The sequence below is a fragment of the Gallus gallus genome, chromosome 1 (genome assembly GCF_016699485.2).
Source record: "Gallus gallus isolate bGalGal1 chromosome 1, bGalGal1.mat.broiler.GRCg7b, whole genome shotgun sequence".
Lineage (NCBI taxonomy): Eukaryota > Metazoa > Chordata > Aves > Galliformes > Phasianidae > Gallus > Gallus gallus.
In genome coordinates this window covers 39,995,542-40,022,784 of record NC_052532.1, presented here as the reverse complement: position 1 = coordinate 40,022,784, position 27,243 = coordinate 39,995,542, and the positions used below count along the sequence as shown (strand labels likewise).

The following is a 27,243-nucleotide window of genomic DNA, read 5'->3' as shown; positions in this document are numbered from 1 at the left end:
CAATAAAGAACTGAACAAAGAATTGCCCAGAACCTGGTGGGATGGAGGGAAAGAAAACAATCTTACAACTACTTGATCATAAAAAAAAAAAAACATAAAAATGACTAGACCACACTCCTGTGGGCAATGTACCTCCAGCATTTCTGGAGAAAGTATTGCGAGAATGATCTGCTGAATGAATGAAGTGAAGGGTGACTTTGGCAGGACAGTTCCTGCCAAGTCCAACATCCAATCTGATCCAGTTCATTGATGGTCTATATTTCTCTTTGTGTTCTAACCACTGGATACAGTACACCACATAATTTTTTTCAGAACTGCTGTCGTATCAGCTCTGGAAAGAATATTTCGCTGGAAGTATAATCTTGAAAAATTGCAGTCAACATATGGAATGTTTAATTACTTCTGCTCCCTTTGCTCCCTATGTAAGGGGAGCTGGGAGTTCAGACACGGACTTCTATCCATGCTAGTGCCCTAGACATCCCTTGTAGAGCAGAACAGCCTGGGGACTGCAACAAAGAGTTGCAATTTTGCCCAGAAGTCAGCTTCACACATTCACAGAGCACCAGGTCTCTCTTTAGCAGATGTTGAATATTCTCTTCTGCATTATATAGTTTTTCATTTTGAAATAACCTGCAACTTTGAGATGTGTAGAAGGCACGTGACAAAACTATACATAATTAATGAATTAAATCAGTTATATTGCACTGACCTCCCGAGATGTCAGGAAGAATAAGATCTAACAAATTATGATATTTAATTTAAAACTGGTTTTCTTTCCTAAAATAAATGATCAAAAATGTTTTAAAAAAATTACATTTTCTTAAAAGAGGTTCCGGTTTATTTGCCAACCTTTTGTCCAGTTAGTTTTGATACTGTTAAAAATTCAGTTATTTTCACAAGGATCTGAATTATTGTTTTGATCTGCAAATTCTGATATCGATCTGATTTGCCTCCCTTTATCTGTGATGCTATTAAAAGGTTTATAGCAGTCATATAAGCTTCTCATTTCAATGAGAACATGTCTAATGCTACACTTCCGACATCAAACTTCAAACCCAGTCTATCCGGTACAATAGAAATGTGAATTGGTGTTACAGAAGCAGAAGATAATGAGATAGTGTCGTGTTACACTTTCTCTGGAGAGAAGGGGAAGACTGCTGAAAATCTACATAAACAAAATGGTAGCTTACAAGAAGTCATGTCTAACCTGATTCCATTGTTGTAAACTGGACAGCATTACTGAACTGATTGCCGTTCCCAAGTTTGGTAAATGCAGAGACACTGATAAAATAAGTGCTGAATGGTTTTAATCCATCGAGCTTTGCCTCATTGTTGGAACCTGAAATATTCTTAAAAAAGGAAAAATCATGAGTACACACTTAATCTGTGTGAACATTGTGGGCCTCACCTTGAACTCACAGAAATGAAAATTTAGAGCTATAGTCTTGCCTCTTCTCTCAGCAGCTTTCAGTCAGACAAAGTAGTTCCTGAGCTCAACTAAAAGGAATGCAGGGTCAAATTCTTCCTTTCCTTTCTCTCCCTCTTTCACTGTGGCTTGTAAGTAAGAAATGCCAAAGGAAGGTATCATTATTACCATAGCATTTTTAGAGTAGATTAACTCCACATATGCCCTTTTTTTCCCTAGTACTGAGAACTCTTGCTACCTCTACACCACCTCCTCTCTATCAAACTCTTTATAAACCGCCTACTTCCTTACTACACGTCTTCAGTGAAAGAGGTCACTGGTCATAGCTTCACATTTCCCTCAATTTACCTGAGTCACATTGAGCTTGATGAAGAGCTAAAAAACACAGTACAGTTGCTGGTAGCAGTTCTTTAGAGTCACAGAATGGTTAGGGTTGAAAGAGATCTTTGAAGGCAATCTACTCCAACTCCTGTTTAAGCAGGAAAACTCAGAGCAGGGTGCCCAGGTCCATGCCCAGGCAACTTTTGAAAATCTCCAAGGAGACTCCATAGCCTCTCTGGGCAGCCTGTGCCAGTGCTATGTCACCCACATGGCGTACAAGTACTTCCTGAGATTTAGACAGAACCAGTCTCTATCCATTTTCTCTTATTCTATCACTGGGCACCAATGAAAAAAGCCTGGCTCTGTTCTCTTTGTACCCTCTCTTGGGTATTTATACGCATCAGTAACATCCTCACTGAGACTCCTATTCTCTAGACTGAATAGTCCCAGCTGTCTCAGCCTCTCCTCACAGGAGAAGTGCTCCAGTCTCTTTACCATCTTTATGGCCCTCTGTTGGACTCTTTCCAAAATATTCATGTCTCTCTTGTACTGGGAAGCCCAGAACTGGTGACAGTGCTCCAGCTACAGCCTCACCAGCACTGAGTAGAGCAGAAGGATCACCTTTCTTGGACTGCTGGTGATGCTTTCCCCAGTGCAGCCAAGAATATCATCAGCCTGCTAAGCAGCAAGGGCATGCTGCTGGCTCATGTTCAACTCTGTGCCCACCAGGACCCCAGGTCCTTTTCTGTAAAGCTGCTTTCCAGCAGGGTGGCTCCCAGCAAGTCCTGGTACTTGGGACTGTTCCTCCCCAGGTGCAGGATTCTGCAGTTCTCCTTAGCTGAACCCCTTGAGATTCCTGTCATCCCACCTCTCCAGACTGTCACGGCCTCTGGATAGCAGCACAGCTCTGTCACGAGTCAGTCCCCCCATTTCATGTCATCTGCAGATCTACTGGTGCTGCACTCTACCCCCCCATTCAGATAATCAATGAAGATGTTAAACAGGACTGGACCCAGTACTGGAATACTTTGCTAGCTACTGGCCTCTGAGACTTTGTACTACTGATAACTGTCTTCTGGGCCTGGCCATTCAGCCAGTTTTCAATCCAACTCACTGTCTGCTCATTCAGCTCTTACACTGGCAACTTCTCTATGAGGATCTTATGGGGGACACCACAGCACACTTATGTCATATTTTGTGCATATTTTGAAAGGACTCTAAAAGCAGCAGGGAAAGATCTGAACTTCAGCAAGAAAAAAATGTGTTAAGCTTAACAGCACAAACACTTCTCTTGTATGCTAAGTCTCTGGGATTGCTGAGGGAGATCCTCTTCACAGTCTCACAGCAGACCTTACACTGTCTCAAACTTATAGCTGACTGAAGCAATGCTTTTTCACTCTAGCTTTTACCCGTGTCTCGTGAACACTGTACAGTTTCTAAGCCTGAGATGCAATCTTGGTCTCAGCTTGCAAATCTTACAGTTCATGGGCACCTATTTTATACCATTCAAGGAATCAGACATACATGCCTAGATCAATTTCTATACTTAATTTTATAGCATCTAATTCAGTTGAATTTTATTCTGTTATTCTGTAAAAATAAACAAATGAAAACCTCTAAACAAGTTTTAACCATTTTTTTCAAGATGATGAGGAATCTCTTTTCTTCTTTTTGAATGTTGGAAGCCCACAGATACAGAGTGGCTGAGCATAGGCAGCCACAAAACAAGTCACTTCTGTCATTTTCTAACAGTAAACTTAAGAGGAAACATGAACTAAAGATTAATAAGGCTTGTAATTAATGAAATATTAGATGCTGAAAGCAAATTAAGACATAACTTTATTTTACGTTAAAAAAATACGTAAAATTTTTCTATCAAATTTTAAAATCTGAGTTATGTGCATGGTGGGAACATAGGTAAGCTCTCTTAACTAACAAGAATGTATAGAAGTTTCCTAATTTTAGGGGCATAAGAGACCTATAAAATATTTGTCGTAAATTTTGTATGTAAAAGATTGGAAAAGAATTTATCTGGCAAAGAAATCAAACACAAATATTACAAACGTACCTGATAGAATATTTTTTCAGTGTCGTTTTGATAAATCTTTAGATTATATCTTGTAATAACACCATTTGGCTGAGGACTTGGTTCCCATTTTAGCCACACAGAATCTGCAGTGTAGTTGGTAATGGTCAAATTCTGGGGTGGAGCTAATGGCACTGCAAAAGAGAAATGCTCTTTAGATCCAAAATACAAATATTCCAAGCAAAACCAAACACTTCAGAGAAGCAGCAGAACATACGAACATTTGTTACCATTTGTATTTGAACTCAACAGATCGGTTCCTCATTCCTATTTATTTACTTTTATTTCTTTTTGGCCTGAAACAAATTCCATTAACCAGGAATATGTTTAGTCAACAAGGGATCTTCTCAGATACCTAAAAAAAACCTATTTATCACCTTTTTTTAAAAAATTACCCTATTAAATGGGCCGATTGTAAGAACTGAGACATTTAACAAAAGTCACGGTATTCATTCTTGGAATAAAATATATTTGTCTTCCTACAGCTTATACATACTTCTACAAGATAGCATAATTCACCAGAAAGGCGAGAGGAGATCCATGTAAAAGAGACCTGAAAGAATGTCAGAAATATTTCCATGTTTTATAATTTTTCAGTTATGTACAAAGGAGAGATGAAGTTGCTTTCTTCAAGTTCCTTGACACTTGGCCAACTGTAATATATTCTGGAAGCAAAAGATGTTCCTCCATGAAGTTACTTTTGTATCCTATGCAGAATATGACCTCCTCTGGCACACTGTGGTGGAAGGAGAACTCAGAAAAGATTCCTCTTGCAGTGTTTCTTTCCTCTGAGAGCTCTTCACACAAGACACTGGAATATTAATCTTTCATCTCGACTCTTTCCATGTGGGATGTCAGATTTAAGTCAGATGTAATAACATACAGCCAAAATTTTAAAGTTGGTTACAATTGCATTTGCTTACCTGACTCATCCGTGTAGAAATGAAGCACAGAAGATGGACCAGATCCTTTCATTGTTCTTGCAGCTGTGTAAATACTGTATAATGTGGATGGTACAAGGTCTTCCAAGATGATAAAATTGTTGGTGGTAGAGAATGAAATATTCTTTTCCGACCCAAACAAATTTAAATCATAACTTATTATAATACCACTTGGCTTAACAGGAGGATCCCATGAAAGCATAACTGAGGTAGTTGAGAGATTTGAAAATGTTTTGATTATAGGTGCTGATTCTGGGACTACAAAAAGAAATAAGAGAATAAAAAAGGATAAAAAAGGAAAAAATGTGAGTTATAATGAAAAACATGTTTTAGCTAGATTAGCTAGTTCAGTCTTAGTTAAAGTTTTGTTCCAAGTAAAATACAATTTCATGGCCTCAACAGAGAAATGTGTAGCAGTTGGTTGTCGTTTTGCAGAAAATGATGTTTTAAATAAAATGAGAAGATAAACTTTGTTTTTCTTTTCAAAAACCATTATTTTCTAAACTTCTTTAGGAATGAATGAAAACTGTTCTTAAACTTACCATCTTCATCAGTTCTTATATGCAGACTTAGAGCATGCAGTTCAGAAGATCCTTTATCAGTAGCTGGTGTGATTTTCAGAATGTAATCAGTGTATTTCTCCAGATTGTCAAAAATGATGCTTGTGTTGTAAGTAAGAAAAGACAATATCTTATTGGTTCCCAGCTGTAATAAACTTAGAGAAACATGAAAGAAGACTAAACCATTTGGCTGGGATGGTGGAAGCCAGCTTACATTTACAGAAGATGAGGAAATGTTTTGATAGACCAGATTTTCAACAGGACCATCTGGGACTGGGAGAGAAAAATAAAAAATAAATGTGTGGATTACAGCAATAAACAACCCAAAACCAAAACAGAAATATATGCCCAAAGTGTGGTCCCATTTGCAAAACACAAAATACTTTGTAAAACTTTTTAAAATTATTTATTTTTTACTATCAAAAGCAAAATATTTTCCTAGCATATATGTATAACCATCTCTGTTACATTAGACTAATTAAAGAGCCTTAATGATGGGTTAAGATAATTTTTTTTATTGATTGCATCCAAATAAGGAGCTTCTGAACAACATTCACTGTATCAAAAAGCAAAGACTCAAATCAAAATGTCTTCCAGGCAAAGGAAAATTAAAAAATATGATTTACTGGATTGTTATTATTTTAAGTTTTCCATCTTAAAGGTAAAATCATTTTAAAATGAGTGAATATTGAATAAATAGAAGCACTGATATACACTTCAACATTAAAAAGTTATTCACTTACTATCCTGATCTGTATACACATCTATTATTTCACTGGTTTTGTTTCCATCTCCAACAGCCGTACTTGCAGTTAACCATAGAGTATAATGGCTGTATTTGGCCAAATCATCCAAAACTGCAGATGGGGACATATTGACATCGCTGTCATTATCATGACTTGTGAAGTTCTGAAGAAAAAAAAAAATTGTTGTCACTGAAAATTAATGTTATTTATTCATTGATTTCTCTTTCTAGCTTCCCATTTAGCCATCATCACCGTGAGAGATGATTCACCATAGTATTCAGGAGACATAAATCTATACTTTGACTACAAATAAGTTCAATTTTTATGGAAATACGCAAGTCATTTATTCAAAATGTCAACTATTACTCCTGCTAAGCACTACAGGATACCAAATTGACTCTTCCTGTTTGTTTGTAGTGAATATCAATCCACTTGTTTTGTTGTTGTTGTTGTTTGTAATCACATTAAATCTGTAATATTGCAGTGAATTTATTCATATTGCAACAGGTAAACAACAACAAAAAAAAACCTGATAATTGTTAATAGATTACATGAGCACATGTGATTGTCTTGTCTGACAAGACAATCCTCACTTTATTCCTATTGTAAATAGATCTTACAGAAAGCTGTCTTTTTAATTTTGAACTAAAAGTTTCCTGGAGCAGAGCAGAGATCTCACTGTAACACCTGATAAATGATTTATTTGGTTAGTTATGCTTATCATTTGTAACAAGTCATTATTTCTAATGCAAACAACCATCTCTAGTGGATTGTGTTGAACTGAAGGGTCCAACAGAATTCCTTTCCTTGTGCAGTTATTTCCTGTCAAAACACAACAGCATGACGACCAAATCCTTCTTCTTTCAAACTACATACAAAATTTCACCAAAGCTATGACTGTTGCAATAGGTTACTGCTTCAGGTCAAATACTATCAGGAGGCTGTTTTGGAATGAACTATTTTGGAAACTGGAAAGAAAAAAATAATTCAGATTATTTGTGGAAGGTCAGCTATAACATATAACAAAATCTGTCTATTGTTTTAAAGAAACCTCAATCAGAGAACCCACAGTGGTTTGGCTCAGCATTTGAAAACTGTAGAGTGGTCATACACCCATTAAGGATACTCAGATCCTGTATAGGGGTAGGAAGTCACAGCTTTGCTCCAGGTTTGAAGTATCATTATAATTCTTCTCAAGCAGCCACACTACCCCATTGAGCAGATGGCATCAGCAGCAAAGATGACTATAATGTTTACATATTCAGAAATACTGTGCATAAAGAAAGGCATACTAAAACCATATAATAAAATTAGGCTATATTTCTCTTGAGGAAAGTTCCTATTGAAGAAGTCACTCTGATATACACTACTAAATAGCTGAGTCAGTACTGTAAAAACTGATTGTTTGATACACAATTTCTTGTCAAATTCTATTGATTTATATATAATATAACACGACCTATTATTATTATTTTGTACAGGCAAAACTATGTTATTTCTGTAGAAGAACAAAACAAAACAAAAACAAACCTAAACAGGTAATACTTATTGATTTCCTTGAGATATTCACACCTTTATCTGAAGACCTGGTTTTGCCAACAGTTACTAGCACTAATCTACAGTGAGTAGGCAGTTCATTCAGTGCTGAAAATGTAAGTTTTTGCTATGAAGACAGAACAGAAGCTGCACAAATTGGCAGTACAGATTTCTATATCCACTCCTACTGGCAGACTTAAAGCACTTGGATGGGATTGTATGAAAGATCAGGTTAGGTCAACATCAGGCAAAATACAAGGAAATTCTACCTTTACACATATGACTTTCATCTAAATATAGATGGAAGATAACACTGTCTTCATGTAAACAACAGAAAAAGATTGAGAAGAGCTTTTCTTTACACTCAGGCAGGGGAAGATGCAGGAAACTAAGGATCACATTCTAAGGGATTTAATTAAACAATCTGATGCTCAAGCACAGCATGACAGAAAATGCCTTTGGAACCAGATGCATCATCCTACTACCCTCCTGTTATTCCTACTATTGTATACTTTTATTATGAGTAATACTTAGTAACTGACAGTAATAACATCTAGTGTGATCAAAAAAGGACTTAAAATATTTCCAAGTCTTCAAGGTAAAATTGTCAAAGCTTTCACATCAAATTTTGAGTTTAGATTTATCGGGAGTTTACCAGTATGAGCAGCTGAAAATCCAACTCTTAATTTAACAGGCATACCTTTACAATTTAGCCAGTCACCTGTCAGTTTGGCATGTGGTGAGCTAACGTGAATGCTGTAACAACAGGCATTTTGGTGGCTCAACAAAAAAATTTTTAAATAGAGAGTCTCATTAATACAAGGAGCCCAAAGAATGGTAAGTGGGGAATACCTCAAACTTCGAGTATGAGAAAGTATTAGAAAAGAACACACAATTAAGAGTAAGGGTGAACAGGAAGAGCTGTGTGGGTACAAACTGAGAAAAGATTAAACTTGTACTAATTGTACCCTGGGGACAGGACACTATAGGAAGTTTTACAATTAACTGTGGCTGCAGATGAAAGCAAACAGCTTAGTATCTTTGGCTACAGCTGAAGAAATTCTTCCTTCTATCCCCTTCTTCATCCATACATGAAAGAAGTTTTGACATAGCGAAGTATCGGATTATTAAAAGCAGCTACATGTAAGCAATACAGGCTATGAAAGTGTCAGCAGAAAGTAGTATCTTCTTCACCCTAGGCAGCAGCAGAAATTTCCATTGGCATAAAGCTGTAATTAGTTCTACTCAGACAACACAGCATTGCTCTTCTTCACTCTTGACCTTTTCCCATTGTTTTTTTTTTTTTTTTCCTTTAGGTTCATTGTACCATATTGTTATTTTAAGTTAGAATATTACATTGCTCTGATATCAGGTGAGTAGTGATACTTTGAGGGCTAATCCAAGTCATCCCTCAAGGAATGTAAAACACACTGTTTGCTGTCTCGCTTCCTGTGGGCTATACTGCTTTGAGACCAGCTTTTAAAAAAACTGCGTTGTACTTTAGAACGTTTCCCTTTTTCCCTACTGGTCATACTGGCGAGAGAAAAAATTTGCTTGTTAATACAGCACATTGCTTGCAACCCTTGTCTGCATTCTAAGATGAATCAAGCCAAATTCCACTCTGAACTGCATCCAGTCATGTTTACTTAGTCCATCTTCAGATAGAGGAGCTGGATGATGTGGGGTCTAATATTCAGCTTCTAGAAGGGCAGCATGCTCTTTTTTCTCTGCTTAGCTCCTAGTTCTTCTGCCTGGTCTGGAGCAGGACAGTTGCCACGCGTCCAAGCACAAATTTATATTAGAAACTAGCACCTTTCTAACTTTCTTTTCAATAAAAACACAAGTGTAGAGAGATCGAATAAAACAGTTTGCTCAAGTCAATAATTTTGCGTATGGATCATAATGTAGCAACAAGACAACTGCTTCCATTGATTCTTTCACTTACTTCCACAGTGAGAATGTGGGTAGTATGACTGCTTGAAGCATCACACAAGGAACCTCTGAACAAAATCTGAAAAGCCGCTGTTTCAAATTGTGAAAGCTTTAACTGCAGGAATCCAACATCATGACATAGCAGTGGCAAGAACAAGAGCTACAGTGCAGGAGTTGCCCTTGGTCAGAATGTGTCATCTCTTTACTGCACTGGTGCAGAGCCAGGAACAGAAAACAAAAAAGTAGCAGTTTCTCTAGACTCACAACAGCAGAATCTGAAAGTTCCAGCTGAACTTGAATCTAGCCTGGAACAAGGGATGGTTTCTTCTGTTACCTGCTAGCAATGCAGCCTGGAAGGCACTCAAGTAATCACCACAGACTACCACTTCACCTCACTGTATTTCTGGAAATCTTTACCTTTACTTGATAATGATCAATGTATTTGGCTACCAGTCAATCCTCCGTCTCTAACGATTTTTTTTTCAGATCCTGTCAGTATTCCACTGAAGGAGCCCAATCATCAACCGAAGTCCTGAAATCTAATCTCCATCACTATGTTTTCCTTCTGTTGTTCTGGTCTAAATCCCAGGTCTGAACACTGAAGCCCTTCTGAATGGACAGCCACAGTGTGATTTTTCATGTAGATTTGTAAAGCAGAGGAACTATACATTATTCTTCGACCTTATGAACTTTTGTAGTTTTTCTTTTTTAGGAAAAGAAACTGCACTTTTCTTGTGACTTTCTCTATCACTTCAAGAAGTGTACTCCTAAATCTCAGATCTTTTGATTCTTTTTCCCTAAATGAAGTGCTTTACCATGCAACTACAAATTCCCTGTTTTTAACAATGTTATTCTTATTAAGTGCTTTAAACTCCACTGAGTTCAAAAATGTGCGAGGACTTCTATACATACACCAGTCATGCTGGCTTTCACACACACATTTTCTCTGTTGTAAAAGTGTAGTATGAAGTATCTGACAGAGATAAATTTGCAGAAGTTGTTTATTTTCTCCTATTTCAATGTTTTACATCCACGGAAATGCCAAGGAACAGTATAGCAGTAGGTATGGTGGTTGCCATGCCGAATAGTGAACACAGAAGGATGTGAATGGCAGAGGGAGTTAAGGGGAGCAGACACATAAGGAGTGGATCACAATTTGAGACATTAATGATGATCTTCTAAGTCCAGTAAGAGACAGATGCAATAGTATCTGAAATTTATCTTCTGGTAGTTTTCCATAGTGGAATGAGTTAAAAAGCAAAGCTGAAAGGGTGAAAACAGTGGTTTCTATACCTAGAAGTGCAGCTACTGGCAGTGTTTTTCTGCTGTCAAGCACATAATATGACAGTGCAGCAGTAACTTATACCCATGCCACTGTCCTTCTCTTGCACAACTCCTTTATGCAACAACAAAACTAGACCCTCACCTTGTTTGGCAAATGGTACTGTGCTCCATCTTCCCTATCCTTCATTTCCAGAGTCCTCAGCAAATCCAGAGGGATAATAGGTCTAGCTGTATCAGTTTCACCTTACTTTTTCATCTAAGAGTCCCACCTTCCCAAACACAGTAATAGGCTGAAGATCTCCTCTTTAATTGTCCAAGTACTAGACTAATTTCATAGGGTGTGTTTGTTCAGGCAATGAACTGGTGTAAAAGTTTCTCCAGGGATTTGTTAGGCCACGAAAAAATGCTGTTGGTCCACTAGTGTGGACCAAGTAGAAGCTGACACTCTGAACTGTAGCCCTAATTTTAATCTCATCAGAATGTGAATTCATGGCATGGTCCTGCTTGCATCAGAAAATATGCAGACAGAGCATAGCAACCACACAGTTTCAGGGAAGTCAGAGATGTGTGAACACTGAAGCACGTCAGCAATGATTCAACCAGCTATTTGTAAAATCTGTGAAATTTTTTTCTAGTTATCCTCAAACACATGCATACCTCACACTAGGCATATCTTGTGGATAAATTTATGTAGCACAGGTAATTTTTCATGCATTATTTTTTTCATGACATTAAAATCCTTTTTTTTTAGTTCTGTGTACCTAAAGCTTGTAAACCAAAACCTGCAAAGGAAGCTTTTTTCTGCTGCATCAAAACATACTTTTAGAAAGGAGAGCAGAAAAAGTGTACGTAAAATTAATAAATGTGATGTATAACTAAGGATGAAAGTATTAACAACAACAACAACTACCACAACAACAACAACAAAAAAAAAACGAGAAGAGAACATCCAGATCACGAAAGAATAATCACATAAAATTTGCCTTTTATGCTTTATGCCAGGATTCTAAATATCTTGGTTTCAAGGTACTAAACAGTAATTTACTTCTGAAAGCAACAGAAATATGAGATAATGATCTGTTCTCTAATTTGACATTATTACCTTCTTATTTTATACTTGACAGTATTACCTTCTTATTTTCAGTACTGTACAAACATGCACTAAAAAGTAAAAACAGAGCTGTTACAGGAAATACTTCAACTTGATTAGAATAAGATAGTCTCAAGGATGTGTGATGGGTCTTCTGTTTATATATGTTGTGTTTACATATGCATTACACACGTGTGCATATATCTGTACATAAGCTTTGTACTCTGTACAGAGTAATAGAGGAGACCTATTTGCTTCATAATAACTCTTCTCATGCTTAATGTCCAATGAGATGTACAACATAGAACACAAGATTACAAGTCATGCTTCTGTCTTCGAAAGTTAGAAAACTGCCTTGTGGTAAAGAAAACACGAAAAGACAATACACTGATAACTATAAAATTGATATAATGTTTAACAAAATAATTATTAGAACACTTGATTGAATTATACAACTGAAGAATATGAAAAGAAGTTTACCTGTATAAATATTCCTGAATCATTTCTGAAGTAAACGGAGTAGTACCGTATATTTCCGTTAGGCTTTTGAGGAGGAGACCAGAATAGCATTATTGATGTGGAAGTAAGGTTTTTGTACACAATATCTTTCGGTGGATCACCGGGAGCTGGAAATATGTAAAGTTTTAGCATACCTAACAGAAGGTTCTGTACATCATAGTACTCACAAAATAGCCACCACAGATTTGACAACATCCTATGTCAAACTAAATGTATTTCTGAATAAGTTATAAAAACCACTTCTGGAAATGACAAAGTAAAATACAAACTGCAAACAACATTTTAAAACCCTATTTTTCAGACACATTTTTATTTAGGTGCAGAGGCACACAGAAACTTTTGTTGTATAGAATTTGTCCTGTACTTATTGGTTTGCACACATGGAAAGTCTACATTGAGCATGCACACAAATTAGTGACAGAATTTTGACACTACCTAATTCATAAACATAAAAGTTGACCAAGTTAGGCCTCTGAGTTCCAAATACAGTTAATAGAAAACAAAAAAAAAAAAAGGGTTTCATGGAATCACAGATTTGCAGGGGTTGGAAAGGACCTCTAGAGATCATTGAGTCCAACCCCCCTGCAAAGCAGGCTCCCTACAGCAGGCTGCATGGGTAGGCATCCAGAAGGGTCTTGAATATCTCCAGAGAAGGACAATGCACAACCCCCCTGGGCAGCCTGTTCCAGTGCTCCATCACCCTCACTGTGAAGAAGTTCCTTTGCATATTGGTGCAGAACTTCTTATGCTACAGTTTATGGCCATTTCCCCTCATCCTGTCCGCACAGAAAACGTAAATTAAAAGCATCTTTCTCTCTTTGATGACTATAAACAGAATTTAGGTTCACGATTCTTGTAAGCTAACCAGATACTTAAGTTTGGATGGTATGATCATTTCTGTTTTTCTCTCTTTCCTCAGCCTATTCAACATGCAGGAAGGACCATGTAAATACTCTTCAACTAGAATCTCCGCCTGTTTTGTAAGGAATATGGACCTTGTCATTAGCACAGAGATGCAAGATGCTCAAACTAAATTCCTTATGTCAGCCTAAGAGAATTTACATCTACAGTTCTGGCCATATATGAAACTGTGCTACACAAATGCAGTAGAGCTCTGAATACTGTAGGTGATCATTTGTTTTGTGCTGTTCTATTTTGTATAATATATGAAAACATTAATTGGAAGGAGAACTCCAAGATCCATACCTTAACCTCCTGCCCTAAAATGTCAGTTCATGTTTCCAAAACAGCATTAGTAGCAAAGGCTGGGAAAAGCCTACAACCGAGTGTTTTAAAAACTCATTTGAGCTATGAGTCTGCTAAAAACTAGCCCTGCTACTGATTGTTGAGAAATTTATGTGTACAATAGTTCTGAAATATGCCTGTGTACTATGCCTATAGGAATACATTGTATCAATAACTTTGGTGGGAAAATCAGAAGCGTTAAAGAAACTAAAAAAAAATAAAAATCAAAGCACTATATACAATATGACCATTTAAAGAAGTGATCTACCATTTTGAAAATCATTAAAAGAAAACAAACAAGTATATAATTGCACAGATTTCATTTTTTTAGTCCAAACCCCTTTGAGATCATGAAAGACTCTGAGGAACATTTTTCCTATCAGAACTTATGTCAGAGTAAGGTAGAGCAAACAGCTACTAAAATATATTATAATATTTTTATAATGGCAGAAAATCTAGGCTGAATGAAATCAAATATTCATATTATATATAAGCTTACCTCCTTCAGAAGTTCTGAATATTATAGTATCACTTTTTATGTTGCCATCTCCAAATCTTGTACTTGCTGCTACATAGGCACTATACTCAGAGTTATTTTCCAGATCTGTGAACTCCAGTGATGTTTCTGTTACATTAACACTCCTCTTTGACGTTTTATTCCTGAAGGAAAAATATTTTATTAATTATTTATGCATGGATACAACTGTGGTATATGATATCAAATAGAAAAAATGCTATCTTTTGGTAAATACACGTAATTTAGACTTTAACAAAGATCTTGATGAATTCTGCCATATATATTTGAGAAGCTCACTGTTGTGCTTTTGTGTCTCAATGGAGCTCTTAATTTCACTTAAAAACAAAAGAAAACACAACAGAAACATGTATGTAAATTACATCAGCAAAGGAGATTATTATATGGAATATCAAGGAGGAGCATGTCCATCCTGTAATTGCTATCAAGTGTGGTATCCTTGGGAAGGACACACTAGGGCATAACTAAACTGTCTCCCTAGACAGAAATAGCAAAATATAAAAAGATTATAGCAGGGAGCATGCCCTACTGTGACTCTGTGAAATTGGTCAGAAGGCTGAAGTTATAAATGGAATAATAGAAGATGATATGGAACAGGAATTAGCTGGTGCTGAGTTAATTCTAGTGGAATGTAGCAGGGGATCAGAATGGAACTCTAGTCAGGTCAAAACCAGCCTAGAATGACTATAAGATGTAACATTAATAAAACGCTGGTATTAGCATAGATATGAAATGATTATCAGAAAGTAAAATAAGATACAGGAACAACTACCTTGAATTTTAAAATTCTGTTATTTAATATTTTATGAAAACCTAGCACAGAAATGACTAGCTAACGTTCCATTCCTGAAAACAATTTTGAATGAGTGGATGCCCTGTGCCTCTAATGGGATTTCATAGGGGAATCATAATTTGACAGGTTCAAAGAAAAAATAAAAAGTCTCATCTTTTCTTGGGAAATAGTCTTGACAGCAGAAAATGTTACTAACATTTACATTATTTTCAAAGTTCTGAGACTTTGAGTAGTATGTAAAGAGATACGAAACGTTGCTATTACAGTTATGAGATTCTATATGAAGAAAAGACATACTTTCTTGGATCTTTGCCCATTATATTCTTAGTGTGAAAAAATGTAGCTGGTTATAACTTAAGTAAGAAGAAAACTTACAGCTTACTGCTGCAAACACTTCCACTCTGAGTAACTGCATTCTCATAACATCTCCACAACTAGGTCATAGATAAGAAGATCTAGAGCTTGGAGCATTTCAATAAAAGTTGATTTTCTATTTGGAAAGCAACAGACTGCAATCAAAACAATAAGAAAAAACTGACAAAGTGGATGCAGGCTTCACAGACAATGAGGAAAAGGTCTAGCAGGGTAAACTAAGCTGAGGAGTTTTAAGAACTGAGTTTAATGAAGAACATTATGTTTTAAATGACAAACTGAGACAAAAGAACTCCTGAGAAATTGCATACTTGAAGAAGTTTCATAAAAAAATACCACAGTTTCATAAAAAAAAAGCTGTACTCTTAAGTAGGTTTAGTCAGTAATTATCTCACACAAATTTGTTGAACAGGAGAATAACACTTTCAAGTCTGAAATACTTTCTTGAAAGAACTAAGGTATTGGTTGCTAAACTACTAAAGAAAAATGTTAATAGCTCTTGTCAAGTTCAACGGTTTTGTTAATACGCCTTTGTACTGTAGAACTGCAGACTCAGAGAATAGGAGTTTGTAGATCAAAGTACCCAGCACATCTCTTTGCTACTTGCTAGTGCTCAAGACCAACTCGTCCTGAGACAAATCCTTGAAAGATAATAAAAATGAGAACGTTACTCTTTATGTTCTAGTATTCGCAAATTCTTTTCCTGAAAACTTTAAATTTACCAATTTTCCTGTAACTGCTGCAATGTATTTAAGAGAAAGAGCATTTATTTAGCATCAGTACTAGCTTCTTTCTTCCTTATTAAGAAGCTCTGGTAATAACAATCTCCCAAGTAAAATACTGGATGCCCCCCAAAAGCAGCAACTTTGGGCACGACAGTTTGCCTTGTCAAATCTCAACTTGCAATGAACTGGATGAAATTACATAGCAAATTTCATTAAATATTTAAAATGTAAAAAAGAACAAAAACAAAAAAAAAGAAGTGAAGTTGTGAGTGAGTTTCTTGCCTCAAGATGATACCTAATGCCTGTCTAATTTTAGATATTGCACAGTAAGGACGTATAAGACACAGCAAGGAAAATATGGAGGGAAAGTGGACAAGGGTTACTTCAAAAAGTTACGTGGTTGCTTAAATGAGATATTTGGAGAGGTGGTTCAATGGAATGATGCTTTTTAATAACCAATTCTTACTAACTTGTCACAACAAAAGTAGTAAGCTTTTAGACAGTATAAGGATAGAAAGTGCTATAACCTCAAACCCTTGAACTCAGTCTGTATCAAAATGATAATTCATATTATGAAGTAACACCTTCCTAGATGTAAGATAGGCATTAATTTATTTTTCTGGGTGGTAAAAAAGCACAAGACCTTGCAAACATTGTAGAAGGAAGAAGACAGGCCAAATTTAACTCTTCTGGAAAAAGGACTGCCTCCTGTTTATTTGAGAAGTGACTTAGCTAGAAGTTGTAACTTAGAAAAAAAAAATCAGTAGAAATCAAGGCCAAGTTCTACCCCAAAACTGCAGTCACATTAAAATAATAAATGTAAGCTCAATAATATTGTATTTATAAAGACTGATAATTTGCACACACGGTTCACATCTCATAGGTGGACTTCTTTATAATTTTCTTCCAGTGTCTTTTGCAGTGGCAATAGAATAGTACAATGTAAACACAATTGTTAAAATTAATCACCAGCAAAATCTTCTTAATCCTAGAAGTTATATATAGATCTTTGAAGAGATAGCACATCACTAGACTGAATTATGGTATGCAGAAAACAGCACAGAACCTGTAAGTTTTAAAATACCAAAATCCCTTCTGAAAGATTAGAAAAGATCCCAGGAGCAATGACAAAGAAAAAAAATGGACAGAAGCAAAATGGACAGAAGAGAAAACAATATAGTAAATGAAATACATATGTTAAAAATTCTTTGCTATAAATATAATATATACATATATAAATATATACAAAATGCAACATTAAGGATAACTGATAGTACATACAGACTATTATTTTAACTCTTGAGTTCTTATGTCATTTAGATGGTTGCTAGAATTGCTCTCAGATTTCTTTCATGCACTTTCTACAGAATAAATGTATTTTACATCAATTTCAGATCTTCACATTTTAGGATACGCTAGGGCCCTGCCTCAAAACAGGCCCAATCGGTATAGAATGAAAGCCATCACAATCTAAATAAAATTTTAATTTACATTTTAAAAAAACTGTCATTAAAGACAAACAAATGAACAAACAAACAGAAAAAGATGGCGAGATATTCAATAATACAATTTTCAGCTACCACATTATATCTGAATTTGTGTACACAAAAGGCTAATATTCTAAGTGTTGGATGAATATGCATTCACCAAAAACATGTAATCAACACATTGTGTAAGAAAAACCCAACATTCCTGCTAGGTTACAGATTAATATTTATCCTCAGAACTATTTCCAGGAAATCTTACCAGACGTAAACTGTGTAATAGAGGATAATTCCATTTGGCTCCAGTGGAGGTTTCCATGACAACTTCACAGTGACACCCGACAACTGTTTTACTGAGAGGGATTCGGGAGGCGAACTAGGAGCTATAAAATGAGAGAACGGGACACAACATCTTGGTAAACAGCTAAGATCTATGGGATATGCAACATCCTTACATAGGACAGTAATTGTTTGTGATGGAAAATTAACTTTGTACTACACCAGCACAGTATCCATCAACTAATGTTATAGCACAGCTTCATTTCCTTTTTCTGAGAGATGATAAAAGATTTTGCATGGTGGTGTTTGAACATCTGTTTCTGTGATTCAATGGAAAAAGTACCTCATGAGAAAACTTCATGAGTATCGGGTAGGTCACAGTGATTCACCTACTGTCCGGGTACATTGCTGCAATGTTTTTTCTTCTAATAAAAGCAAGAGCTTTATAGGTATGAACACGTGTAAAATACAGCAAAATAGTTCCCCTGAGGGAAAAGAGGTGCTGGAAATAATTATATGAAGCACCAAAATGTGGAAAAATCAATAAGCATGGCACTGAGGGATGATAAACTGTGGGATACTAAGCAGTGGTAAAATCTATTCACCCCATCCAATAAGGACCACGTTCATACATTTTATGTGTCACAAGGGCAAGTATAAAGATGGACACTGACTGAGACCAGTAAAATTCATGTTATGATGAACTTTACATGACACCATGTAGCAATTTTGTAGGGAAACAGAATAAGTAAGTGAAAATGTTGGATCACATTTAATTTCATTCCAATTGAAGCACTCTAAAGTTCATCTAAGTACTGCTGAAGAAATATGCACCTATATAAGCATTAGTGATAACGCTTTGTATTAGCTTGTTATTGAGAAGTAAACCTTCTCAATAGTACTATGTAAAATGAGTTTTGTTCTTCTCAAATTAAACCAAAAAGCATCATGTACTAAAAATTCAAGTCATAATTGTAGTCATGCATGGAAATTGAGAATAAGAGCATAGTTATTAGCACATCTATGAAACATTTGGTCTGAAACTTGGAACACTATGTTCCTGTGAATAAAGTACATGTGGTGTATTATAAATACTGTTTCTCAGTTGTTCTTTCTTTCACTATCTTAGAAGTTGGCAGAAAAGTTTTAAAGCTCTGTACATTTAAGAAAAAATATTTTTCATGAACAAAGGCTGCCAGTGAGTGTCTGTATTTAGAAGCAAAAATGGTGACAGCTGTATTTAGTGTTTTACTTGTATTACCATCAGCGGTTGTATAATAAAAGATCTATGAAATAATGAATGCTGTATCTTTTTGTCCAGTTCATACTGAATTTCTTATTCAGGGGATATTTCTTGCTAAAGAACAGAATTAGCATTGCTCTAAATAAAAATACTCTTAGTAAAAGATGGATTTATCTAAATCAGCTATTTGCAGTGTGCTCCAGCAATATTACTATTGAGCAAATATTTATTACTGATGGCATGTTGTAAGGACATCAGCACCTGGGAGATGTGCAAAGACCTATTATCGTCAAAAGCCAACGCTCCCTAAAACATGGAATGAGATTTAATTTAGGAATGCATGATGCAATGTTTATGCCAACGCAGCTTTAATTTGTGTTCTTAGTGTCTTCTTCCCTTTATAAACACACACATGCACACACACACAAAAAGGGATGTGTAGATATTGAATATAGATTGAATGTGTAGATAGGTGAATATTAATAGAGTTATAATTTCGAAAACGTTTCTAAAACCTACATATATATGACATGATTGTAATAGGTTAGAACTACAAGGAGAAAATGATACATCACAACTTCTATTCTGACTTACCATCCTCATCAGTCAGTATATGTAGTGGTGCACTACGAAGGCCCTCCCCCAACATGGTACTAGCAGACACTTCTATCATATATTCTGTATATTTCTTCAAATCTAAATGAAGAAGAGTAGTTCAGCAAACCAAACATTCAGTGAGGGAACCTTCTTCTATTAATGGAAAAAAATTTGAGATTGTGTGTCACAAGGAGAAGTTCTGAAGTGCTGAAGAGGCCTACCACTTCTGCCTTTAGAGATTAAAATGAGCATTAGGAAAATCTGAACATAAAATATTCCACATGAACAATAGAAGGGGTAAAGTTCTAATTACCAGTTAAAATCATATCCTGAGTTGGAAGGGACACACAGGTATCATTGAATCCAACCACTGGCTGCACACAGCACTACCCAAAATCAAAATCTTTGAGAGCACTGTCCAAACACTTCTTGAATTCTGACAGCTTGGGGCTGTGTCCACCACACTCTGGTGAAGAGCTTTCTCCTAATGCCCAACCTGACTCTCCCCTGATGCAGCTCCATGTCGTCCCCTTGGGTCCTGCTGCTGACACCAGAGAGCAGAGCTCAGCGTTGCCCCTCTGCTCTCCTCGTGAGGAGCTGTAGGATGCCATGAGGCCTCCCCTCAGCCTTCCTTTCTCTGGACTGAATAAACCTCATGTGTTTTGCCCTCTAGACAATTTTATACTTTCTGTTTCTGGAATGCTTAGAAAACACTGCTTTGAAACATTGCTTTGAAAATTTGCTAGTTAAGGTATTGAGTGGCCAGCATTAGCTGCTCCCTGATAGAGCAGGCTCATGCATAGTAATGACTGAACAAATCAAAAGATGGAAAGGTAAGTGAAAAGGGAAGTATTATATTGACAATAAAATTAGTGATCTCAGTGCTTACTTTGTCACAATGATAAGTATGAAAAAAAAAATCTATTGGATTTCCTTGTAATTTAAACATCTAAAACACAGTAAGAGGCATGTTAGGTCGTATACCAAGCATGGTACATTCCACAGCAATACTGTAGGGCACAACTGGCTACCGCTCAGGACAAGTGGCACCTAACTATATAAGGACAAGAATGATCTTGTCAATCCAGTGAGTCCATTGTCCTGCATCAATCAACCTGTTGAGCCCTTCTCAGAAGAAGTTACAGTTGCCTTAAGATTTATATCATTATGTACTAGCCTGTAATACGTAGTACCAGATGAGTGGTGTTTATAACTCTTTCCTCAGTTCCATTAATCCTCTTGAGATATATTGTGTAGGTCTGTATGATTCCATTGGGAATGGATGGTGGAAAAAATGACAGCTCAATTTCCGTGGATGAGATGTTCCAATACGTTATGTTTTCTGGTGCAGAATTGGGAACTAGAAGATGAAATTTGGACTTGTAAAAGATTCCAGTTTGCTTCATCGATTTCTTAAGCATTTTCTTAAATTGGTTAAAATGAAAAACACTGTAAACATTTTTATTTTTATCCTTTTTTGTGTGTCTGGTTTTGTTGTTGATGTTGTTGTTTGTTTGTTGCTAAAATAAATTTCAAAAGAGGCAATAGCCAGAAAGGGAAAAAATGCCACTAGAGACAGTGGAATCAGCTCCCAGTTTTGCCTAATTTCATGTCAGAATAGTAACAAAAAGCTCTCAGGAGCCTTTTGAACGCAGCAGCCCATGAATAGTAGTTCACTAAAAATGCTCCATTTTCCAGCTCCTCCTTTGTCTTTATTCTTCTCATCTCAAAAGATGGTTTTGCATTCTCTATCACATGCATCTGGAATTCAAATTTTTGTTCTGAGTATCAGGAGAGGTAGGCACTGGTAAGGGGCTTGAAAATGAAACTTGTAGAAAAGATATATGTCTAAGTTAAAAAGAAGATAAAAAACACCTACGGATAAGTACACTGAATCAAATGGGCAGATACCTACGTATCTATCTTATCTGTCAAAAAACAAACAGCAACAAAAACAAATAAAACCCACAACAACAACAACAACAAAGTGCCACAAAATCAGTACAATGTTTTTGTGCCTCCGTTTTGAGTTCAGTCTCATGAACTCTTAAAACTAGGTGCCTGTGTTCTCATTCCATATGAGGTCTGATTGATTTGGCAGCTCAGGACCACACCTACTTCACACATGGTAAATCAAATTTCATTTCAGAAATGAGGAGTTCACAGTGATAACTGCTGAGTCTTAGCAATCAAGAAGCTACTGCATATTCCCCATGCCTTTTTGAGACAGAGAACTACAGTCGTGTCTTTCCTTACTGTAAAGAGTCTAACGAACAGAGCACATTTAACTCCAGATCTAACTCTAGACATAGACAAAATACCCAGTTGTCTGAGGCAGCAAATTAGTGAAGATTTCAAAAAGCCTCAGAAAAGTGTGAGTGTCATACCAGATCTACCTGGTCTGAGTCCTGGAGGAAACCAGCCACCTTCCATTTCTGAACCTATAGCTTCACTCAGACATCTGTTCCTCCATGTCAACCATTGTTCTCAGAATTTTTCCCAGTGCAGCTCCTGTTTAGCTCCACTGAAAAGCTAATGACCCTCCCCCTTTAATTTATATTCCTTTCTCTACATTATCTTATCTTACAGCCTACTTAAGTCTCCATATGCCTTGTTACAACTTTTTAATATTCATCCTTTCTTCATCCTTCCTTTATATGAGGTCATGAGACACATGTATTCCAATCGTTTCCTTTACTTCTTAATCATTCATACTATTTCCTTGTGTTGGTTTTGTATATACCAGAGAAAAAAAAAGAGGATTCAAAGTTTCTGCTTTGCAAAGCAAAAGCTTACATTTAAAATAAATTAACATGGACTTCCAAGCATCAAATGCCACCATAAAAGCACATGTCAAAAAAAAAAAAAAAAAAAAAAAAAAAAAAAAGTTTTCCAAAAAAATTATATACTCACCAGTTTCAGAAGTTCTGACCAGAAGTGGGAAAGACGACTGGTTCCCATGGCCAAGTCTAGTGAATGCCCTTACAGAGATGTTGTAGAGAGTATATGGCATCATTTCAGTAAGTGATATATTTGTAGATGAGGTGTTTCTCACAAATAAATCACTGGAATCACTGTACAGAACTTCATAGTGAGTAATGAGACCATTAGGCTGCTCAGGTGGTAACCATTTCAAGTTTATCTCTGTTGCAGTTACATTTATTATCTCTACATTTTGGGGTGGGGAGTCTGGTTCTGCAGTACAGAAATCAAAGAACAAAAAAGTCTGAGACATTCAGTTAATTCATTATAGGACTGATCTGATAAACCTATTGGATTACTAGTAAATTTCTGTATTTTTAAGTTTCCACTAAAAAAAGTAGACAACTTTTTGTATCAGTACAACTTCCTTTGTCTACTGCTTTCATTCAGACTGATTCTTCAAATCCTCTCATTGACTTCCTCTAATTTAATTTTGTCAGAATGTCATCTCTCTGTCTTCTTCTTAAAAACTACCTGTCCTATTTCACTCAAACACCAAGTGAACCAGGAAAGGGACCCTCTGCAGTGTAATTGAATTCCCTTTAGTTTACAGATAGAGTTGCTAAATGATAACTACTGAAGATCCCAGTGCAAATCTTGCCTACAAGGGTTACAAGGTGAAGCAGAAAGCAGGTCCAGCTCTAGGGTAGTATGTTGGCTAAATCTACTGGCAATGTATGATTTCATGTGACTCTAGTGAGCTCATAACCCCCTGAAGAATTGAAGGAGTGAGTGGGCTGCACTTATGAATCAAGTCAGCTCTGAGCACCAACCTTGATTCCTCTAAAGGCCTCATCACTTCACTCCTGAAGTAACCTATCTATAAAACTGAAGGAAAAAAAGTTGTAAGAATCCTGGATTATGCTATTCAGTTTGTACACAAATACATATATACAGACATTTTAGAATTTATCTTGAAGCTTTTTGATGTAAAGGTGCCGTTGAATCACTTTCATTACTGATTTCTGAGCCCACGAATGAAAAAAACGTTCACTGTAATAAATCACTACTCTTTGGAAGGCAGGACAGCCTTCCACATAGATAATTTCCATATGAAGAAGCTTAATTTTCAATTGAAATGGATTTTTCAATTTATCTGGCATGGAAAAGAAATATTTAAATACCATAGCTTGGTATCTTCCATGCTAACATTGCTTAAGTTAGATGTAGTGCCTTTACTTTCTGGAGTTCTCTCTCTCTTTTCAACTCATCAGAACTGAGGCAAGTTGTCATTTCTAGGTTGGCTATAGTAAGGATACATGAACCTCAATCTGAACTACGTCAGGAAAACTAAAGAATGAGAAGAACACAATGAGAATAATTACACACAGCTTTGTAAAAAGGCAGGAATTATCACTGATTCTGTCTCAATAGTTTGCCCTGAGCTTACATATATCTCTTACCAGTGAATTAATAATTGGCCTGATCCTCAACTCTGAACAACAACTTTCTGTCATGTTCAGATGCAGGGCGTTTTAAACTTTAAATTTGTTTCAGGGAAACAGATACTTAAGCAGGCAGCTTCCCACTCATATGATATGCTTTTCCTCTGCAAAAACTAATAGCGTAGAAGCACAAAAGCTTTAAAACAATATGATGAACATTTTACATTTCCCTGTTCGCTATTTTGGCTGATTGGTTACTCTAGTTATCTAAACTTCATAAATCCCCATAATATTTAATCCTTCAATCCTTGGCTCTCTTTTTTCCCACTTAATTATTCCTCCTGTATTGTAGCGTATTTGACAGCTGTGAGAGATAAATGGCAATTAGATTATTGCTATCTTTAACATTTTGATAAAAACTGGAAATAATTCATAACAAGTGAAAATAAAAACCTGATATAAATGAGGAATGATTATGTACAGAATTCATATCTCTGCTCTGTAAATGAAATTTCCATGTTTCTCTTTTGAAGGTCAGTGGCGATTCAGCCACCGACTGATTGAAGACTAATAATTTCATCAAACATTGATTTTATTAATAAGCTTTCTTCCCATCCTTAGGTATGTGCCCAGACTTCTTTAATATAAAAAAACAAATAATCATTGCAAACAATATATTTACCATCTTCAGGGGTTCTCACAAAAATATCATTCTCTTCAGACAAAGCACTTTCTCCAATCACAGTAGATGCTGCAACTCTCATTTTATAGTTGGTGTATTTTTTTAAACCTAAAAAGATTAAGTAAAAAACAACAAAAAAAAAAACAAAAAACAAACATGATTGCTGATGATCCTCCTTGAACATGTTGTAGCTTTCTTATAAAACTATTAAAGTTTTCTAAGAGTTTTTGAAACACATTTGTCACCTAAAATACCAAATCTCCACAATACCATTTATCCGGGGAGTGTCAAATAAAAGCTCAGACAAATCAATAGGTTTTGAAATAACTACTTTCAACCCAGTAAATTGCTTTAATTATGAAAACAAGGAATGTGTACGTATACACACAAATACATGTTTTATTGTAGATGCATTACTCCATTTAGCTCAAATAAGCACCTGAAACAGTACATCTAACATATTTTTCTTCAATTAGCATAAATATTGTCATCTTAAAAGAAGAAAATTATTATTAACATTATACAACTTCTGTATGGAAAAGAAATCAACCCTGAAAAAGAATTAACAGTTTAGAAACATTTTTCTATGTAGAAAGAATGAGATGAGGAAAAATTGATAAGGAGAAATTCACTTGAGAAATTACTACTCACTACATTACTTGCCTTATGTAGTCCTCTCTGCCGCTCTCACATTCCCTACATACCTCTCCACAGCAGAGAAGTCTGGCACCAGTTTCCCAACTGCACTGTGTGCATATGTGGATGGGGCAGACTTGATGTACCTACCTTACAGTGGCTACATTACATAAAGTTGGAATAAATCTGAATAATGTATTTGCAATTATTTTTTAGCACATGACACAGTACCTGTCATAAGTAAGCTGTTGTTTGAAGTCGTTGTGTGGAATGCTCTTTTTGTATCCAGCTCCATTGCATAAACGGTATAATGAATGATTTTCCCATTGGGGTTTGCTGGAGGATCCCAGTACAGCAAAACAGAGGAGGAACTAATATTCTTATAAGATATACTTTGCACTGAGCTTGGAACTTAAATGAAAACAAACAAACAAAAAATGTATCAGTAACCAAAAGAAATTATTTTTAACAGATAAAAATTTCCTGAAAGAACCTAGAGATGTTAACTTAGTTCTGAGCTACATTTTACCTTGCTCACGTGTCCTGACTGTGAGAACAGATGGTGGCCCTTCTCCAATAGCAGTGAAAGCAGACACACTGATTGTGTAGTCTGTGAAAGGTACAAGGCCCTTTATAATGTATGACAGTTCTTCACCCAAAATGTCAGTGGCATACTGATCATCTGTGATTAAATGGAGAGAAATAGTCACTTATTTGTAAACTATTATTTTTTCTTTTGTTTTCTAACCTCTGACACAATAACCTACAACAATTTTACTGCAAAAAGAATTACTTTCCATGGCAATCACAAAAATATAAAGAAAATGATACACAGTGTCTCATTGCCAAGGAGTTACTTTTATTAAGTCAACCCTCAAGCAAATAATCCTCTCTGCTTCTCAGAGGTCTTCTGTGAAGTATGAAATTCAGGCAGTAGGAAAAAGGATAGATAGCTTGGCCTAGGTGAAAGAATGCATGGTAACAAACTAAAACCAAAATAAAACTGACAGCTATCTTAAAATAAGAATAAAATTTAAAACAGAGAGGATTCTAGGAACTAGGAAAAAGCACACTTGTAGACAGTCTATTTTTCCCTGTTACTGCAGAACTGTAGCTCTCAGGTTGTTGAGGTTTCTGATTTTGTTTGTTTCTAGAGTTGTTTTTTTTTTTTTCCCTTCCCTCCCAGCTGTGTAACAGGTATACTTGAAATGTCCCCCATCTCGCTTCGTGCTGGTATTTTCAGCAGAAGAGTCGGAGCAGAATGTAGAAATCATGCACATACCCACAAAGAGTTTTTGGTGCACCAGAGAGCACATCTGTGCATGAGTCTGAAGTCAGCAGAAGCCCAACTGGGCTAGCCAAAATCCTCTATTATAAAGGAGCCACTATGACATTGCAACATGAAAAGGTTTGGGTACTTTACATATCTAAGTATCAGGCCCAAAGATAAGCATCTAAATATCAGCAAGCACTGTTGAAAACTTGGCTGTCAACAACTTTACTGTAACAACTACTATAATACTTGTGCACTATATTACAACAGGTGATGTTTGAAATTAATTTTTCATCAACACAGACATTTTAGCAACTTACTAACTGAAGATGAATTAGGCAGTAAAAAGAAAAGTCATTTTTAAAGGACTGTATGTTTTCTCTGTATCACTGAGAAGACCCCATAGGATTACTATAGTAAAGATCCACTGAATACTGCAGAATTTAATGGATTAAATTCTGGTCTTAAGCACTGGTGTAGACAGAGGAATTCAGTGACTTTTCTCTTAAAAATTTGACTTTCTGTCTACTGCTTAAAATTCTCATTGTAAAAATTCAGAGTGGTATTTTAA

General features: G+C 36.0%; 1 protein-coding gene across 7 annotated transcripts in view; it reads right to left on the bottom strand.

Moving 5' to 3' along the window:
- Window positions 1-27,243, bottom strand: part of PTPRQ (protein tyrosine phosphatase, receptor type Q) — a 123,717-nt gene that overhangs the window by 55,894 nt on the left and 40,580 nt on the right. For all 7 annotated transcript variants that reach the window (XM_040667503.2, XM_040667510.2, XM_040667520.2 and 4 more), the window contains 14 exons: window positions 25,929-26,081; window positions 25,631-25,810; window positions 24,764-24,871; window positions 22,628-22,909; window positions 20,892-21,074; window positions 19,712-19,813; window positions 17,858-17,978; window positions 14,186-14,346; window positions 12,403-12,548; window positions 6,078-6,243; window positions 5,317-5,607; window positions 4,757-5,032; window positions 3,816-3,967; window positions 1,208-1,349 (listed from right to left, as the gene is read on the bottom strand). In XM_040667503.2, the coding sequence (XP_040523437.1) occupies window positions 1,208-1,349; window positions 3,816-3,967; window positions 4,757-5,032; window positions 5,317-5,607; window positions 6,078-6,243; window positions 12,403-12,548; window positions 14,186-14,346; window positions 17,858-17,978; window positions 19,712-19,813; window positions 20,892-21,074; window positions 22,628-22,909; window positions 24,764-24,871; window positions 25,631-25,810; window positions 25,929-26,081 (2,463 nt within the window). The remainder of the gene's footprint in view (window positions 1-1,207; window positions 1,350-3,815; window positions 3,968-4,756; window positions 5,033-5,316; window positions 5,608-6,077; window positions 6,244-12,402; window positions 12,549-14,185; window positions 14,347-17,857; window positions 17,979-19,711; window positions 19,814-20,891; window positions 21,075-22,627; window positions 22,910-24,763; window positions 24,872-25,630; window positions 25,811-25,928; window positions 26,082-27,243) is intronic.